The following is a 20285-nucleotide window of genomic DNA, read 5'->3' on the forward strand; positions in this document are numbered from 1 at the left end:
AACAAGAAGCTGAACCCGAGTTAGACCCGAAAAAACACGTACGGTGCCACTTTCTGCCATCAAAAAGTGCTCTCAGCGGAAGCCTTTGGGTACACCTGAACTCCCTGGGGGAGCCTTTACGCAACCCCACACTCAACAGGACTCTGCGTCTTCACTCTTTCCTAACAACCCTAAACATAACCCTAACCGGAACAAGAAGCTGAACCCGAGTTAGACCCGAAAAAACACGTACGGTGCCACTTTCTGCCATCAAAAAGTGCTCTCAGCGGAAGCCTTTGGGTACACCTGAACTCCCTGGGTAGCCTTTACGCAACCCCACACTCAACAGGCCTCTGCGTCTTCACTCTTTCCTAACAACCCTAAACATAACCCTAACCGGAACAAGAAGCTGAACCCGAGTTAGACCCGAAAAAACACGTACGGTGCCACTTTCTGCCATCAAAAAGTGCTCTCAGCGGAAGCCTTTGGGTACACCTGAACTCCCTGGGGGAGCCTTTACGCAACCCCACACTCAACAGGACTCTGCGTCTTCACTCTTTCCTAACAACCCTAAACATAACCCTAACCGCAACAAGAAGCTGAACCCGAGTTAGACCCGAAAAAACACGTACGGTGCCACTTTCTGCCATCAAAAAGTGCTCTCAGCGGAAGCCTTTGGGTACACCTGAACTCCCTGGGGGAGCCTTTACGCAACCCCACACTCAACAGGACTCTGCGTCTTCACTCTTTCCTAACAACCCTAAACATAACCCTAACCGCAACAAGAAGCTGAACCCGAGTTAGACCCGAAAAAAACACGTACGGTGCCACTTTCTGCCATCAAAAAGTGCTCTCAGCGGAAGCCTTTGGGTACACCTGAACTCCCTGGGGGAGCCTTTACGCAACCCCACACTCAACAGGACTCTGCGTCTTCACTCTTTCCTAACAACCCTAAACATAACCCTAACCGCAACAAGAAGCTGAACCCGAGTTAGACCCGAAAAAACACGTACGGTGCCACTTTCTGCCATCAAAAAGTGCTCTCAGCCGAAGCCTTTGGGTACACCTGAACTCCCTGCGGGAGCCTTTACACAACCCAACACTCAACAGGTCTCTGCGTCTTCACTCTTTCCAAACAACCCTAAACATAACCCTAACCAGAACAGGAAACTGAACCTGAGTTAGACCCGAAAAAACACGCACGGTTCCACTTTATGCCATCAAAAAGTGCTCTCAGCGGAAGCCTTTGGGTACACCTGAACTCCCTGGGGGAGCCTTTACACAACCCCACACTCAACAGGACTCTGCGTCTTCACTCTTTCCAAAGAACCCTAAACATAACCCTAACCGCAACAAGAAGCTGAACCCGAGTTAGACCCGAAAAAACACATACGGTGCCACTTTATGCCATCAAAAAGTGCTCTCAGCGGAAGCCTTTGGGTACACCTGAACTCCCTGGGGGAGCCTTTACGCAACCCCACACTCAACAGGACTCTGCGTCTTCACTCTTTCCTAACAACCCTAAACATAACCCTAACCGCAACAAGAAGCTGAACCCGAGTTAGACCCGAAAAATCACGTACGGTGCCACTTTCTGCCATCAAAAAGTGCTCTCAGCGGAAGCCTTTGGGTACACCTGAACTCCCTGGGGGAGCCTTTACGCAACCCCACACTCAACAGGACTCTGCGTCTTCACTCTTTCCTAACAACCCTAAACATAACCCTCACCGGAACAAGAAGCTGAACCCGAGTTAGACCCGAAAAATCACGTACGGTGCCACTTTCTGCCATCAAAAAGTGCTCTCAGCGGAAGCCTTTGGGTACACCTGAACTCCCTGGGGGAGCCTTTACGCAACCCCACACTCAACAGGACTCTGCGTCTTCACTCTTTCCTAACAACCCTAAACATAACCCTAACCGGAACAAGAAGCTGAACCCGAGTTAGACCCGAAAAAACACGTACGGTGCCACTTTCTGCCATCAAAAAGTGCTCTCAGCGGAAGCCTTTGGGTACTCCTGAACTCCCTGGGGGAGCCTTTACGCAACCCCACACTCAACAGGACTCTGAGTCTTCACTCTTTCCTAACAACCCTAAACATAACCCTAACCGCAACAAGAAGCTGAACCCGAGTTAGACCCGAAAAAACACGTACGGTGCCACATTCCGCCATCAAAAAGTGCTCTCAGCGGAAGCCTTTGGGTACACCTGAACTCCCTGGGGGAGCCTTTACGCAACCCCGCACTCAACAGGACTCTGCGTCTTCACTCTTTCCTAACAACCCTAAACATAACCCTAACCGGAACAGGAAGCTGAACCCGAGTTAGACCCGAAACAACACGTACGGTGCCACTTTCTGCCATCAAAAAGTGCTCTCAGCGGAAGCCTTTGGGGACACCTGAACTCCCTGGGGGAGCCTTTACGCAACCCCACACTCAACAGGACTCTGCGTCTTCACTCTTTCCTAACAACCCTAAACATAACACTACCCGGAACAAGAAGCTGAACCCGAGTTAGACCCGAAAAAACACGTACGGTGCCACTTTCTGCGTTCAAAAAGTGCTCTCAGCAGAAGCCTTTGGGTACACCTGAACTCCCTGGGGGAGCCTTTACGCAACCCCACGCTCCCAGGACTCTGCGTCTTCACTCTTTCCAAAGAACCCTAAACATAACCCTAACCGGAACAGGAAGCTGAACCCGAGTTAGACCCGAAAAAACACGTACAGTGCCACTTTCTGCCATCAAAAAGTGCTCTCAGCGGAAGCCTTTGGGTACACCTGAACTCCCTGGGGGAGCCTTTACGCAACCCCACACTCAACAGGACTCTGCGTCTTCACTCTTTCCTAACAACCCTAAACATAACCCTAACCGGAACAGGAAAACGAACCCGAGTTAGACCCGAAAAAACACGTACGGTGCCACTTTATGCCATCAAAAAGTGCTCTCAGCGGAAGCCTTTGGGTACACCTGAACTCCCTGGGGGAGCCTTTACGCAACCCCACACTCAACAGGACTCAGCCACCTGGAAAGTAGATCAAGCCAGTCACCGGGTTGCCTACCACGTCCTTGACAGTTCCAAAAGGAGCTCTTTCCTGTGACCAGTTCCTCCTAATGTTTACCCCTCCTACTGGGGAGGGGAAAGAAATACAAATAAACAAATCAGAACCCCACATCTGCGAGCTTTCAAGATTCAATGACAGACCTGTCCTCTAGCACTACTCAAGCACTATGCAAACAGCTGCTCGCAAGCAGCTCAGGTCTCCCCCTCCACATTTGCCAAACACCATGGAGATGACTCTGTGCCAGCTGCCCTTCAGTACGTGCCCAGAGGCAGACTGGATGTCTTTGCCAAAACAGCTTGGACAATGTATTAGTACACCGCCACGGTAGCTACCATCACTAACTGCCAGGCAGGACAGCTCCAGGCCAAACACACACACACAGGCACGCTACAAACATTACGAACAAAACACAGAACACAAGGCGCAAAAAAAAAAGGACTCCCAGAGGGAAGCCCTACAGCAAGTCAGAACAGGTGCTCTGCAGCAGACCCAAGGAGGGACTCAAATGTCACGACCTGTGACTGGAAGCAACTGCCAGAACTGGGATGATGGAGGCATAAAAAGCCTGCCTTCAAGGCAAGAGACCAGAAGGATGGGGAGTGCAAACCCCAGAAGAAAAATGCTTCCGAAATGAACTCCCAAGACAGAGCTCCTGATGAAGCCCACATGACTTCCGCAACAGCGAGGATGGAAACAGATGCCATCTGAAACCGAATATGATGCACAAGACCTGAAACACATCTGCGCTTTAAGCTGCGACTGCAAGACAAGACGTGCTCAGATCAGCCCTACGATGACGAAACAAGCATTTAGGACCTTTGGTGTGGCTAACAAGTTGCCCATCTAATCTGTCCAGTGGAAAAAGGCAATGAGGATATCAAGACCTGAGGAGCGCGTAACATATGATGATCACATCAAGAAACATTTGATACAAAAAAATTACACGCACAGAAGAAATGATCTCTTTAGGCTCCCACTGCAAGACAAGAAATGCTCAGCTTCCGATTGAGCATCAGCATTATTCCAGTGAGGTCAAGTGTTCAGCACCCTCAGGACGGCTTCCCCAGGGGCTGCCAAGCACCAGGAGCAACAGCACAGCACAGACAACACAGAACACAGACACCAAGCTGGAACTGCCCTGCCTGGCACGTGCTCAAGCCGTACCTGACAGAATCCCACGCCCCCACACACTGTCTGACCGTGATCAATCCTAAAAGGCCCCATCCACAGCAATGACTTAAAAGCACAGACCCTCGCCCTACGTGTGCATTCAAAACCCGAAAGCAAACATAGCACTTGCCCCACAACTTACCTTGGGAATGATGGGAGGCAGGTTCCATCCTCATCAAGGAACACGAAGGCTAGCCAGGACATTGCTTCCGGCACGAGGCTCCTCTTCACCTGCAGAAATAAAGTGCCATCAGGCACTGGCACACCAGCCAAACTTCTTCCAGTGAAACACCCACCTCAAAAACAAAACAGTAGTCCACTGACCTGCTCTGCTACTGAAGTCAGATAGACCAACTCGAAACAACTGCCCGCCTTCCCCTGCCTACCACCCCCAAACACACAGTATTTGCCCCTGGACTTAATTCTCAGGGGTCACAATCCGTCCTCAAGGTGGACCACAGAGGCCAACTAGGATGTTCCCAGTATCTTCTTCGTCCCCGGAAAAGAGGAGTCACCCAGAGGTGGGACCAATAGACTACCAAACCAAAAACAATGCCCTTTTTCCAACTGTACTCCATTCACCCTCCCGATCCAGGCTTAGCGCTTCCATTTACTGTGCTGAGCCAAGGTCACGTAGCTTAGACCAAGGAGAAAGAACAAACAAAAATGACAATCCACAAAACAGTCTATACCCACTCCTCTTCTTTCCTCCCCTACCCCAACAGCCAAGAAGCCCCAGACCCACGTTCCCCCACCCAGTACCACCGCTTCGCTCACCTAACATCCCAAGGAGATGCATCACGCTCCCAGCTCCTCTTGTGCTCCGAGCATCTCCAGCATTTCAGGAACTGGAACTGCTGACGCCTGGCGCGCCACAGGAACGTGGCAGGAGATGTACTCTGCTGTCGCAAGGTGCTTCCAAAGCCTGCCAACAGGCAAAGCAGACCAACACAATCCACTGACCAACTCAGGGCCCACACTGCTGTCTACTCACCCTCGTGCCTCATTCAAGTGTCCGTGCCCATGCCCTGGGCTACAAGAAACGAAAAGAGGAGGTCATATCCGTGATGGACACACAAACAGTACAGCTCCTTGCACAGGACTCAAACACAGAGACGAGAGCCAGAAAAAAAAACACACCCTCAGGTCCACAAATACCAAAAGGCCATGAATGCACAGCAGCCCCAACAGGGGTAATCACAGACTTACCCTTTACAGATGAGAACGGTGACCCTGCTCAGTCTCTTGGTAATACTACAGCGCTTATGCAGTCGAGGAACCGTACCCCACCATTTCTTAAAAACGAGTTAGCCGGCAACGCCTCCTAAGCACACCTCTATTACGTGAATTCCAAGCACTTAAAATCTAGAAGGCTGCAACGTCTAAAGACTCTACAGCCACCCAAACCGCAGGCAAAAGCTCCAAAACTATAACAAACTGTCCCTAACCCTGGAAAAGACCACCCCTTACACGCCTACTGCTGCTCTTTTCAGATACATGCTTATACAGGGAGCTTCAATCATACTTATCTCCTAAACCCTGCTCCATCACTTTGCCACCAAGGTTGTAACTTTGATAATATTTGCCTTAATTCTGCAGAAATCATAAGGGACCCAGAACCACAAAGCAAACACACAAAGTAACATTGACATCCTATCCGTAAACATGCTATAACAATTACTCACCTGAAGAAGAGCTGCATACAATACAGGCACCTATTACTAGATTGGTTTACTCTAACAGATCCTACTAGTTGTTACCTCACAAAGATGGGCGTACCGGTCTCTACCTGGAAACGCATCGGTCCATGGACTCTTAACCACCTAAAGAAACCTGCAACTGACTGAAGGAAAAACAAAGCACTTACCCCAAAGTGCAGCCCAGGCACAATGAGCTCTCTGATGGGATGCCTGTGACTCAATGACCACCAGGCCCTGCCTGGAACCCAAAGCCAATCACCTGGGAAAGGGGAGGGGCAAAGCCCAAGAAAATAGAGGAGGAGCACCAGCTGTGGTTTATTTATTTTTGCTTCAGCTTTGAATATTGAAAGCTTTTCTCCTCTACAACACCTTTCTCAGGAACCAAACAGCATTGCAGTGACCTGCTTTGCTCCTATTCCAAAGACTGTCACAGCCCACCTTGCCTGTGGCACCTGATAAGCAGAAGAGAAAGCAACCACAGCAATAAAAGCCACAGCACCCTCAGGACAGTTACCCTCATCCCCTCCTTTACCTCAGCCGCTTACCTACCCCACATGGCAGATGCTTCCACCCGTTCTCTGAAGCCACCTAGAGCACCTCTAAAAGAGAAACTGGAATTTTACTCTATTTGATGTAGTAGAGTAAGTGCAGCGACAACCGCACCCCAAAAATAACAGCTACCTCTGTTCATCACTCACCAGAGTCACTCCAGAGGTAGCTCGGGTTGTGACGTCCTGTACTGCACACTGCGTTTCAGCCTGAACAAAGGAAAACACAGTCAGAAGACAAACATTCAGCTGACAGCATTAGCACCCATCCCTCAACAACAGAAGTGACCCCATATTTAATGTTTTCGTTTCAAAACAGCAGTCCACTTGCCTCTGTACCTGGAAGTTAGATCCAAGCTCGAAAGGAACGGCCACCATCACCCATGCCACCTGAAAATACTTAGGGACAAAATGATCACTGTCTTCGCAAGCGACCACCTGCCACACTGCTGCTCTGTCCCAAACAGCCTCACCTCAGACCCTCAGAGGGAAACACCTGAACATCTTCCCCTGTGGTGGTTTTACTGGGGTGGGCAACCGAGCTCCACCACAATCACTCTCTCACTCCCCCTCCTCAAAGAATAACAGGGAAAAAATACGATGAAAAGGGCTCAAGGGTTGAGATAAGGACGAGGAGATTACACAGTAAATATAGTGACAGGCAAAACACACTCAGCATAGGAAGACAGAAAGATTTATTGCTTATTACTACACGATGTAGAGAAGCGAGATACGAAGGAAAGCAACCAAAAGCACCTTCCCCCCCCCCCAACCACCCTCTTCCACCTTCTCCCCCCCAGCGGTGCAGATGACCGGTGTTTATGGTCAGTCTATAGCGCTTCTTCGCCGCCACTCCTTCTCGGACGCCCTCGTCCCCTGTGCTGTGGGGTTCCTCCCACAGGACGCAGTCCTTGGTCAACTGATCTGGCATGGCCTTCCCACAGGCAGCAGCTCTTCCAGAACTGTTCCAGACGTAGGTCCATACCACGGGGTCCATCCCTCAGGAGCAAACTGCTCCAACCTGGGTCCCCCCACGGGCAGCAGCTCCTGCCAGCTCACCTGCTCCTGCGTGGTCTCCTCTCCACGGTCTACAGGTCCGGCCCGGAATCTGCTCCGGCAGGGGTCTTCCACAGGCCGCAGCCTCCGTCAGTGCAGGTCCACCTGCTCCACCGTGCTCTCCTTCACCAGCTGCAGCATGGAACCCTGCTCCACCGTGGTACTCCGTGGGCTGCAGGGGGACAGCCTGCTTCACCGTGGTCCTCACCACAGGCCGCAGGGGACTTCTGCTCCAGTGCCTGGAGCACCTCTCGCCCTCCTTCTTCACTGACCTTGGCGCCTGCAAGGCTGTTCCTCACTCCTCTTGCTCTCCCAGCTGCTGCATGGACCAGCGTGTTTTTATTTTTTTTTTCCTGTCTTAAATATGCTCTCACAGACGCGCAAACAACATCGCTTATTGGCTCCGCTCAGCAGCGGGGCCCTTACCTAACGTGGGGCAGCTTCTAGATTCTTCTCACAGAAGCCACCCCTAGAGCCCCCTGCTACCAAAACCTTGCCACATCAACTCACTACACCCCTTCACTTCGGTTAAGGGACGACCAGGCTGACAACACGCTCACCTTCCCTCACTGCTCCGTGACACGGGGATTTCCCTGTCCAAGACTACACCAGGCACCTGCAGAGACGAGAGAAAAGCACCCCCTGAGGCACCTCACAGCCACAGCGTACCTGCTGCAATACCTCTCTCTTCCCAGTTGCTTTACTTCAGCTGCTCGTTAGCTCCATCTAAGATAAATGTGCCCGGGCAGCACCACACGAAAATGTGCCCAGGCGGGCAGCGCCGATCACAGACCTACCCTTTACAGATGAAAAAGGTAACTCTGATACGACCCTGCTCAGTCTCTTGGTAATACTGCGCCTACGTGGTCAAGCCTCTTGTAGTGTGTAATCAGGCTCTTTTTAGTCCTCTAGAGAGTTACACAAGTGGCTTGATACATCCAGAGATTCAAATATAACCCAAAAACACAAGTGTATCCTGCCATCCCAAAAACAAGTGAGCCAGCAACCTCTGCTAAATATCCCTCTAGTAAGTGATTTCCAAGCACTTAACATCTAGAAATCCATAGACTCCAACCTGCCCAAAGAACCCTGCAACTGACTGAAGGAAAAACAAAGCACTTACCCCAAAGAGCAGCCCAGGCACAATGAACTCCCTAATGGCATACCTGGGGCTCATATACCATTTGGCCCTGCCCAGCACCCAAACCCAATCACCTGGGAAAGGGGAGGTGGCAAAGCACAAGAAAGTAGAAAGAGCACAAGCAGCAGCAGCTGTGGGTTTTTTTTTTTTTTTTTTTTTTTTTTTTTTTTAAATCTGGTTTAGCTCAACAGCATGCAGACTGCAGACAAGAGAACTGGGGTGTTTCTAGAAGCAACAATCCCCATGCTTTTGCTGCAGCTTTGAATATTGAAAGGACAATATGACCAAGCAAGTAACTGATTTTTTCTCGGCTAGAATTAGCTCTAACATTTCTTTAGATAGAAAGAAAAATCTAGGAGCATAACAGATCACACATCAAAAAAAGTCACCAATCCCATGTAATAACATCACTCGCAGAAAAATTCACGTACTTGAGTAGGCTATCTGAAAACCAAAAGGCTATGCTGATGGGTCAAAACACACTACAGGACAATGGAGCCTGGCCCTCTGCTGCACCAACTTAAAACTCATCCCTACACTCACCAAGGTGCAACCCCAGCCCAAACACAGACACACCATTTCAGCCTCAACACAGTTTTGGGAACTGCTGGAAAGCAGGCTTCATCCTCAGCGAGGCGTGCTCAGGCTCCACGGCATGGGGCTTCAGGCACCGCTTCACCTACTGAAGAAGACCACCATCAGGAGCTGCCACGCCAGACCACCTTTTTCCTCTGCAACACCTTTCTCAGGAACCAAACAGCATTCCAGTGACCTGCTTTGCTCCTATTCTAAAGACTATCACGGCCCACCTTGCCTGTGGCACCTGATAAACAGAAGAGAAAGCAACCACAGCAATAAAAGCCACTGCACCCTTAGGACAGTTACTCTCATCCCCTCCTTTACCTCAGCCGCTTACGTACCCCACATGGCAGATGCTTCCACCCGTTCTCTGAAGCCACCTAGAGCACCTCTAAAAGAGAAACTGGAATTTTACTCTATTTGATGTAGTAGAGTGATTCAAAGATCATAAATCCAATTTCTTTAAGTGATTTATTCTTTATTGACGGCACCGGATGCGCGGGGGATCTTTCCGCCTATCGTGCATCCCGAAGTGAAAAGCCGTCCCAAATTTATACATCACAGTGATTAATATTTTATTAACGCCTATACATATTCATTATCTAACCCCGCCTACTCTCGCTTCTCATGCTAATCAGTTTTTTGTGTCCTGCGCAGATCCTCTCGGTGGTCTTGGGCAGGGGTCGTCGAGCTGTGGTCGGTGGTCTCAGAGAGGAAGGCCATAAGTCTTCCTCACAGCGTACTTTTCACCCTTGGTCAGGATTCTGCTGAGTTAGCTTTCTTCCTAACCGCAAGGACTGTTTTTTCTTCGAATCTTCTGCTCATTATTTTCTTATCTTGGATTCCAATGTCTTGTTCGAGATATATTGCCCGTATATGTCCTATTTCGAGATACATTGTCCGTACATCTGTTTCCTGCCCTACACCTAATGTTCTGTTCTCCTTTAAGAGTTACATTCTTAACCCTTTCTTATCTGGAATCGCCTCAGCTTCCCTAATCAAGAGTAAATGCAGCGAACATAACCCTAACCGGAACAAGAAGCTGAACTCGAGTTAGACCCGAAAAAACACGTACGGTGCCACTTTCTGCCATCAAAAAGTGCTCTCAGCGGAAGCCTTTGGGTACACCTGAACTCCCTGGGGGAGCCTTTACGCAACCCCACACTCAACAGGACTCTGCGTCTTCACTCTTTCCTAGCAACCCTAAACATAACCCTAACCGGAACAAGAAGCTGAACCCGAGTTAGACCCGAAAAAACACGTACGGTGCCACTTTCTGCCATCAAAAAGTGCTCTCAGCGGAAGCCTTTGGGTACACCTGAACTCCCTGGGGGAGCCTTTACGCAACCCCACACTCAACAGGACTCTGCGTCTTCACTCTTCCCTAACAACCCTAAACATAACCCTAACCGCAACAAGAAGCTCAACCCGAGTTAGACCCGAAAAAACACGCACGGTGCCACTTTCTGCCATCAAAAAGTGCTCTCAGCGGAAGCCTTTGGGTACACCTGAACTCCCTGGGGGAGCCTTTACGCAACCCCACACTCAACAGGACTCTGCGTCTTCACTCTTTCCTAACAACCCTAAACATAACCCTAACCGGAACACTGAACCGAACCCTAAGTAGGATCCTAACGTTCAGGAGAAGTCCGCGGGAGGTCTGCAGTGTGCCTGAGAGCGCACTGGAGAGCCCTGCGAAGCCTCCAGAGGCCTCTTGACTCCGGGAAATGTCCTTATTTTGCCTCTAGGGTACAGGAGGAGGCTCGTAGGGCACCCTAGAGTGCCCTGGGAGGCCTCTAGGGCATCCTAGAGGGCGCTGGGTGACACTGGGATACCTGTAGAGGACCACGGGAGGCCCCCAGTTCCAAGCGGGAGGCATTTATTTGGGATGGAGGACCTTGCAGAGCCCTGCGAGGCCTCGAGCTTGTGCCGGAGGCTCCTTTGGGGGGTCCCTGGGTAGCCTCTGGTGGTCTCCTCAGCACCCAGGGGAGGACTGGAAGTCCTCAGGGAGTCCTCTGCTTCCCCACCCCACCCGCCACTGCCTCCACATCCCCGTTGCGCCTGCGCTGTGGGCACGGAAGGAAGTGGTTTTTGGGGGGCGGGGGGGGGGGGGGGGCGCGTAGTGCCGGGGGAGGCCGCCGAGCGCGCGGCAATGGCGGCACCGGCGGCGAGCGGAGGCTGCGTGGCCTCCGCTGGAGGCCTGGTCCTTGTGGGGGTCCTGCTGGCTGGTGAGGGGGGGGACAGGGACACGTTAGGGCAGGGGGTGAGGGGGACTGGGGGGGTATTGGGGAGGGGGATGTTGGGCATGGGATATTGGGGGGGAGGAGATATTGAAGGGGATATTGGGGAGGGGGATTTGTGGGGGATATTGGGAGGGGGAGATACGGGGGAGGGGGATATTGGGGGGATATTTGGGGGGTGGGATTTTGGGGAGGGGGGGATTGGGGGGGGTATTTGGGGAGATATTGGAGGGGTATTGGGGAGGGGGAACATTGGGGGGGGTATTTTACTGGGGTGGTTTGAAGGACAGGGACGGAGGGGTGCTGTGGGGAGGGGGCATCCCAGTGCCCCCCCCCCTTCCTCCCCCCCAAGTTTGGGGTGGCTGCGGGGCATGCTGGGAGCCCCCGCCCCTTTCTCCCACGGCCAAGGGAAGGAAGCGAGGTTAACCACAGCCCCCACACCCCACCTGCGGATGCTTCACACGGATATGTGGGGCCGTTATGGGGTGGGGTGCGAGGGGCAGGACCCCCACACATCCACAACCCCCCCCCCCCCCTCCCCACAGTGCTCCCCCCCGTGGGGGGGTTCAACCTCCAGCCGAGCCCCCACCGCGTCCTCAGCCACAACAGCGCCCGCAGCTTCGGGCACCAGGTGCTGCAGCTCCCGGGGGCACGGTAAGGAAACCCACCCCCCAAAAATCCCCCTCCCCACGTCCTCCATGTCCCCGTCCCCCACCCCGCAGAACAAACCCCCATTTTTCACCCCAGGATCGTGGTGGGAGCCCCGGCGGAGGAGGGCACGGGGCGGCTGTACCAGTGCGAGGTGGAGAGCGGGAGGTGCACGGAGCTGGAGGCGGAAGGTGGGGAGGGGACGGGGTGGGGTGGGCAAGGGCGAGGGACGGGAAAAGGGGTGGGATGGGGGCGGACAAGGAAAAGGGGTGGGGATTCGGTTGGGATGGGAATGGAGGAGGGATCGGGATGGGAATGGAGGAGGGATCGGGATGGAGAAGGGATGGGATTGGGCGGAAAGGGGATGGACATGGAGGAAGGACGGGGATAGGGTTGGGGTTGGAATGGGAATGGGATGGACATAGGGATGGGGGCGGGGATGGGGGTCGGGATTGGGATGGGAATGGGATGGACGGGGAGGAAGGACAGGGAATAGGGTTGGGAATGGGATGGACAAGAACAAGGGATGGGGTTGGGTGGAAATGGGATGGGCACGGAGGCGTTATGGGGATAGGGTTGGGAGGGGAACGGGATGGACAAGGGGGGAGGACGGGGTGGAGGTGATGGCGGTGGGACGGGACCGGGTTTGGGCTGGTGAAAAGGCCAGGACCATGCGTGTCCCCCCCCCCGCCGCGCAGGGAACAGCACCGCCTCCCACATGGGCATGGCTCTGGCCCGCGACGGCAACACCACCATCGTGAGTGGGGCTGGGGCTCGGGTGGGAGCTGTGGGGCAGATCCGGGGGGGTCCCGGCCCCACCGCGCGTCTCCCTGACCCCCCCTCCCCCCCCCCCCCCCCCCGAAAGGCCTGCGGCCCCGGGCTGACGCGCGAGTGCGACCGCAACGTCTACGTCAGCGGCATCTGCCTGGTCCTCGGCCCCGACCTGCGGCCACAGGAGGAGCTGAACCCCGGCTACCAGGGTGAGGAACCTGGGGGGGGGGACAAGGGGGGGGCCCACATCGTGTCCCCCACCCCAGACGGCCTCCGAAACCCACCCCGTGGTGCTGCAGTGTGCCTGCCGGGCATGGTGGACCTCGCCTTCCTCTTCGACGGCTCCAACAGCATGAACTCGGCGCAGTTCGGGGCCATCCGCGACTTCATGGTGGAAGTGATGGAGCAGCTGAGTAACAGCTCCATCCGCGTGAGGAGGGGGCGCGGGGTGGGGGCAGCAGGGGCTGTAGGGCGATGGGTGGCCGTGGGGGGCAGGGAGGGCTACGGGGGCGGTAGGGTCGTGGGGTGATGTGGGGGGGGTGGGGGGGGTCGGGGGGTCTGCGGAGGTTGTAGGGGTGGTGGAGACGACTTGGGGCTATGGGGTCTGGGGGCTATCAGGTGTGGAGGATACGGGGTCTGGGGGCTATTGTGGGGGGGAGAGGGTGTATGGGGGATATAGGGGCCACGGGATCTATAGGGGGACAACGGACACTATATGGGGATCCTGGGGTCGGCAGCACCCAAGGGGGTCTATGGGGCCAATAGCGGGGTCTACAGGGCCCGTGGGGGGGTCTGTAGGGCCCGTGGGGGGGTCTGTAGGGCCCGTGGGGGTCTATAGAGCCCATGGGGGGGCTATGGGGGACTACAGGCCCGCATTGCCCCCCTAGTTTGCGGCGGTGCAGTTCTCAGACCGGGCACAGACGGCCTTCACGCTGCGGGACTACGCCGAGCGGCCCCGGCCGCGGGAGCTGCTGCAGGACCTGGTGCAGCTCCGCAGCCTCACCGACACCTTCTCGGCCATCAAATATGTGGCGTGAGGGCCCCGCACCCCCCCCGGCCACCCCCATCACCCAACCACGGACACCTCCATGGCCCACCATCACCCCATGGCCGCCTCCATCGCCCCATGGCCACCCCTATCACCCCATGGCCACCTCCATCACCCCATGGCCACCTCCATGGCCACCATCACCCCATGGCCACCCCTATCACCCCATGGCCGCCTCCATCACCCCATGGCCACCCCCATCACCCCATGGCCACCTCCATGGCCACCATCACCCCATGGCCTCCCCTATTACCCCATGGCCATCTCCATCACCCCATGGCCACCCCCATCACCCCATGGCCACCTCCACGCTCCCCATCACCCTATGGCCATCTCCTTCACCCCATGGCCGCCTCCACACTCCCCATCACCCCATGGCTACCTCCATCACCCCATGGCCACCCCCATCACCCCATGGCCACCTCCATGCCCATCATCACCCCACGGTCAACCCCACGCCCCCCCCCCCCCCCCATCACCCTGTGGCCACCCCGCAGGGAGAACATCTTCACCCCTGAGAACGGGGCTCGGGCGGGGGCCAAGCGGGTGATGATCATCATCACGGATGGCGACGCCACCGACAGCGGCACTGTGCAGGAAGCCGAGGAACGCGGCATCATGCGCTACATCATCGGGGTGCGGGGGGTGTGGAGGGGATAGGGGATAGGGGATGCAGAGGGGTGGCCGGGGACCACCTGACGCCGCCGGTGCCCGCAGGTGGGGAACAACTTCAACAGCCCCAACACTCAGCTCTACCTCAGCCAGTTTGCATCGCGGCCCAGCTCCGAGTTCGTCAAGGTGCTGGACAGCTTTGAGAAGCTGCGCGGGCTCTTCCGCGAGCTGCAGGCCAAGATCTACGACATCGAAGGTGCCCCCCCACACACACACCTCCAGGCGCCCCCCCACCCCCCACCCCCACCCCCGCCACCAATTTCGGGGTCCCAACCCCCCCCCCCCACCTTCCTGCAGGCACCAGCGACCAGAACCGCTTCCACCTCGAGCTCTCCTCCAGCGGCTTCAGCGTCGACGCCATCAACGTGAGACAGGACCCTGGGGAGGGGGCACCCATGGGTTCCAGGCCCCCCCTTGTCACCCCCCCCCCCCACCACCACCACCCTCCTTGTCCCCAGGGCCGTCACGTGACCGGAGCAGTGGGGGCCGACAACTGGGCCGGGGGCTTGGTGCAGATGGCGCCGGGGCCGCAGGTCTTCGTGCCCAGCCCCTCGTTGGCCGAGAACCTGACGGACACCTACCTGGGTATGGGGGGGAGGGGAAGGGGGCATGGCCTGATGGGGGGGGGGAGGGGACATGTCCGGGGGGGGGCCGAATGGGGGGGAGCCAAACGGGGAGAGGTTGGGTTGGGAGGGTCCCAGCTGGTGAGGACCAGGCTGGGGGAACCGTAGATGGCGGGGACCCAACTGGGGGACTGGGGGACCCAACTGGGGGACGCTGGGGGGGGGGGGACACACAAATTGGGGGGACTGGGGGGGGGCAGGGGGGTGGTCCTGGTGTGCAAGGGGACCCTGGGTGGGCTGCTCAAAGTGGGGAGCAAATGGGAGGGGGAACGTGCAAATGGGGGGGGACCTGAACTGGGGGGAGACAAACTGGGGAGGGGGTTGCAATTACTGGGATAGGTGGGACCATTGTGTCCCCCCCCCGACTAGGCTACTCGGTGGTGGGGGTCCCGCGCCCCGGGCGGTCGCTGCTGGCAGCGGGGGCCCCCCGGCACGGGCACGTGGGGCGCGTGGTGCTCTTCGAGGTGTCCGGGCCCGGAGGGGGCTGGCAGGCGCAGCAGAGCCTGGCCGGGGAGCAGGTGAGTATGGGGGGGGATTTGGGGGGGGGGGGGGTGGGGGCATTTTAGGGACCCCCACCCCCCCCCACCCCAACCGATGTCACCACGGCCACGCAGGTGGGGTCGTACTTTGGGGCCACGCTCTGCGCTCTGGATGGGGACAGGGACGGGGCGGCTGAGGGGCTGCTGGTGGGGGCCCCCATGCACTTCGACGGGCGCCGGGGGGGGCGCGTGCACCTCTACCAGTGGGGGCAGGTAAGGGGTCACCCTGTGGGGCGGACCCGTCCCAACCCCATCCCCATCCCCATCCCCATCCCCATCCCCATCCCCATCCCCATCCCCATCCCCATCCCCATCCCACATCCCACCCCTCCGACCCAATCCCAACCCCCCTTCCCCCATCCTGACGCCCCTTCTGCCCCGCCCCCCCCCCCCCAGGATGGGCTGGAGGAGGCCGGGGAGCTCTGCGGAGCCCCAGGGCACCCCCTGGGGCGCTTCGGGGCGGCGCTGGCGGCGCTGGGTGACCTGGACGGGGACGGGGTGGCCGAGGTGGCCGTGGGGGCCCCCATGGAGGACGAGGAGCACGGCGCCGTCTACATCTTCTCCGGGCGCAGCGGGGGCCTGGAGCCAAGCTACAGCCAGGTGGGGCGTGGGAGGATGTGGACGCAGGGTGGATGGGGTGGGGGATGCCGTGGGGACACGTCTGACTCCGCACCCCACCCCACAGCGGCTGGAGGGCCGCGTGGGGGGCCCCGGCCTCCGCTTCTTCGGGCAGGCGCTGGACGGGGCCATGGACGTGACCGGGGATGGGATGGTGGACCTCGCCGTGGGGACCCAGGGACACGTGGTGGTGCTGAGGTGGGACATGGGGCGGGGTCAGGGTGGAGACGGGGATGGGATTGGATGGGATTGGGGTGGAGATGGGGATGGGATTGGGATTGGGATGGAGATGGGATGGGGGTGGAGATGGAGATGGGATTGGGATGGAGATGGAGATGGGATTGGATGGGATTGGGGTGGAGATGGAGATGGGATTGGGATTGAGATGGAGATGGGGATGGGATGGAGATGGAGATGGAGATGGAGATGGAGATGGAGATGGAGATGGAGATGGAGATGGAGATGGAGATGGAGATGGAGATGGAGATGGAGATGGGATAGGATGGGATTAGATAGGATGGAGATGGAAATGGGATGGGGATGGGGCCATAGACGGGGCCAATGCCAGGGCAGCCCCAGCCCCATTTCCGTGCCCCCCCAGCTCCCTGCCCATCGTGACGGTGACCTCGAACCTGAGCTTCTCGCCGGCACGGATCTCGCTCAGGATGGTCGACTGCTCCAACAACACCGGCGCCTCCGTCCAGCTCCAGCTCTGCTTCCGGGCCCGCCTGGACACCACCTCCTACACAGGTCCGGGTGGTCTGCAGAGAGGGGGCAGTCCGTGTCCCACCCCCCCACTGAACCCCATGTGTCCCCCCCACCCACCCACCCCAGGAGACCTGGTCGTGCCCCTCGCCTTCCACGTGGACGTGGACCCGCAGCGGGTTCGGGGCCGCGGGGCCCTGGGCGACGGGAGGCGGCAGTGGGACGGGCACCTGGAGCTGCGCAGGGAGGACAAGTGCCTGCAGGAGACGCTGCACATCCTGGTAGGGCCCCACCGGCCTCAAACCCGTGTTGAGGTGCTCCTGGTGATGGGAAACCCCGTAGCGAGGTGCTCCTGATGACGGGACACCCTATAGAGGGTTAGACCTGATGAGGGCGACCCCAAATCGAAGTGCTCCTGGTGACGGGTGATGCTGGACCCACGCGGGGCGACCCCACACGTGGGGAGGTTGCCGCTGATGGGGGCCCCCTCCCCACCCCAGACCTGCCTCGAGGACTTCGTCACCCCCATCCGCGTGGCTGTCAACTTCTCCCTGGACCCTGCCGGGCCCCGGGACGCCCCCAGCCTCGTCCTGAACCCCGAGATCACATCGGGATGGACCGAGGTGGGTGCAAGGGGCCCAGCCCCGACCCTAGGGCGGGACGTGGGGCCAGGGGGGGGCCGCTGACCCCCCCCACCCCGCTCCGCAGGTCCCCTTCGAGAAGAACTGCGGGGCCGACGAGGTGTGCGAGGCCGACCTGAGGGTCTCGGCGCTGCCGGGGGGCGCGGTGCTGGCGGGGGCCCCCGGCGTGGAGCTGGCGGTGGCCCTGCGGCTGCACAACGGCGGGGAGGACGCCTACGGGGCCACCCTGCGCCTCCGCCACCCGCGGGGGCTCTCCTTCCGGAGGGCCGGCGCCACCCAGGTGAGCGGGGGGCTTCTCCCCGGGGACCCCCGTGGCTGCCACCCCTCGTGCTGGAGGCACCGGGGTCACCGGGGGAGGGCACCGCCCCAAATCCTCCGTCCAGGCCCCCCCGGGACCCCGGAGGCCAGGTCAACCCGGGGGGGGGGGGGGGGGGGGGGGGGGATGGTCCCGGAGGCCAGGTCAACCCATGACATTGTCCCGGAGGCCAGGTCAACCCGGGGGGGCATGGTCCCGGAGGCCAGGTCAACCCGGAGGGGGGGTGGTCCCGGAGGCCAGGTCAACCCGGGGGGGCATGGTCCCGGAGGCCAGGTCAACCGGGGGGGCATGGTCCCGGAGGCCAGGTCAACCTAGGGCATGGTCCCGGAGGCCAGGTCAACCGGGGGGATGGTCCCGGAGGCCAGGTCAACCGGGGGGGGGGGGGCATGGTCCCGGAGGCCCGGTCAACCTAGGGCATGGTCCCGGAGGCCAGGTCAACCGGGGGCATGGCCCCGGAGGCCAGGTCAACCCAGGGGGCATTGTCCCGGAGGCCAGGTCAACCCGGGGGGGTGGGCATGGTCCCGGAGGCCAGGTCAACCCGGGGGATGGTTCCGGAGGCCAGGTCAACCGGCGGGGGTTGGTCCCGGAGGCCAGGTCAATCCGGGGTGTGGTCCCGGAGGCCAGGTCAACCCGGGGGATGGCCCCAGGGGCCAGGTCAACCCGGGGGATGGTCCCGGAGGCCAGGTCAACCCGGGGGCATGGTCCCGGAGGCCAGGTCAACCCGGGGGATGGTCCCGGAGGCCAGGTCAACCCGGGGGATGGTCCCGGAGGCCAGGTCAACCCGGGGGATGGCCCCGGAGGCCAGGTCAACCCAGGGCACGGCCAACGCCGCCGAGGTGCCACCAACGGGGGGCTGTCCCCCTGGCCCCCCACCCCCCCCCCCACCCCCCCCCAGCCCACCCGAATGGGGACCCCCCCCTTGCCCCCCCCCCCCATTTCTAGGGCACCTCCCCCGTGGCCATCAGCTGCCAGGAGCAGGCGACGGCCGCAGGCCCCCGGGACCTGGTGTGCAACGTCAGCCGCCCCGTGCTGCGCGCCGACAGCGTGGTGAGTGCCTGGGGGGGCTGGGGGGGGGGGGGGGGGCTAGGGGCACCATGGGGGGGTGGGGGGCACCGTGGCGGGGGGGGGGTGTCACTGCACTGAGCCCCCGCGTGCCACCAGGTGGACCTCGAGGTGGTCTTCGACGTCCTGCAGAACAGCTCGTGGGACGAGAAGCTGGAGCTGACGGCCAACGCCAGCAGGTGGGGGGGGGGGGGGGGGCGATAATTTGGGGGGGGGGGTGCGATAATTTGGGGGGGGGTGCGATAATTTGGGGGGGGGGGAGTGACACAGTCGCCCCCCCCCCGCAGCGACAATGAGCCGCCCAGCACCCTGACGGACAACGTGGTCACCTGGCACGTCCCCGTGCGCTACGCCGTCAGCATCGTCGCCAGATGGTGAGACCCCCCCCCCCCCCATTGGGACCACCCCCCCCAATTATCGACACCCCCCCCAATTATCGACACCCCCCCCCCCAATTCTGCCCCCCCCCCCCCCAGGCAGGAGGACTCCACCCCCTACCTCAACTTCACCTCCGGCGATCCCCGCCACAAGACCCTGCGGCACCACTACCAGGTGAGGAACCGCCCCCCCCTCCCCCCCCCCCTTCCAAAATAACCCCCCCCCCCTCCCCCATTTCCTGAGGACCCCCCCCCCCCAAAATCCGCAGCTGGAGACCCTCCTGCCTGCCCCCCCCGGCGTCCCCCCCCCGGAGCTGACGGCCTTTGTGCTCCTGCCCCCCGCGCTGCCCCACGGCCTGCGCTGGGCCCCCAGCGTCCGCATGGTGAGCGAGCGCCCCCAGACCCACACGATGGGGTCCCCCCCCCCCCAAATTTGCTATGGGGGGGGGTCCTAACCGCCCCCCCCCCCCCTTTTGTCCCTGACACCCCCCCCAGGAGGACGGCACCGCCTGCGAGGCTCTGGACGAGGGTGAGGTCGGGGAGGAGGGGAGGGAGCTGCAGCGGAGCATGGCCCAGGTGGGGCTGGGTTATGGGGTGGGGTTATGGGGTGGGGTTATGGGGTGGGGTTATGGGGTGGGGTTATGGGGCGGGGTTATGGGGCGGGGTTATGGGGTGGGGTTATGGGGCGGGGTTATGGGGTGGGGTTATGGGGCTGGGTTATGGGGTGGGGTTATGGGGTGGGGTTATGGGGCGGGGTTATGGGGCTGGGTTATGGGGTGGGGTTATGGGGTG

At 59.1% G+C, this 20285-nt stretch overlaps 1 protein-coding gene across 1 annotated transcript; it reads left to right on the forward strand.

Annotated features, from left to right (window-relative positions):
* Positions 1–11308: 11308 nt before the first annotated feature.
* On the forward strand, positions 11309–20069 carry ITGAL (integrin subunit alpha L; the record flags this gene model as incomplete). The annotated part of the gene is made up of 25 exons (XM_083853359.1): positions 11309–11461; positions 12019–12127; positions 12221–12312; positions 12820–12878; positions 12987–13101; positions 13192–13322; positions 13780–13925; positions 14438–14576; positions 14658–14808; positions 14910–14977; positions 15071–15197; positions 15605–15753; positions 15850–15987; positions 16171–16374; positions 16460–16590; positions 16994–17142; positions 17227–17378; positions 17598–17720; positions 17806–18018; positions 18997–19101; positions 19216–19295; positions 19404–19490; positions 19593–19668; positions 19763–19876; positions 19989–20069. Coding segments are annotated over exons 1-25 (3015 nt in total), but the record flags the coding sequence as incomplete, so codon positions are not given.
* Between the last annotated feature and the right edge of the window lie 216 nt (positions 20070–20285).

Source organism: Anser anser, assembly GCF_964211835.1.
Source record: "Anser anser genome assembly, contig: HAP1_SCAFFOLD_120, whole genome shotgun sequence".
Lineage (NCBI taxonomy): Eukaryota > Metazoa > Chordata > Aves > Anseriformes > Anatidae > Anser > Anser anser.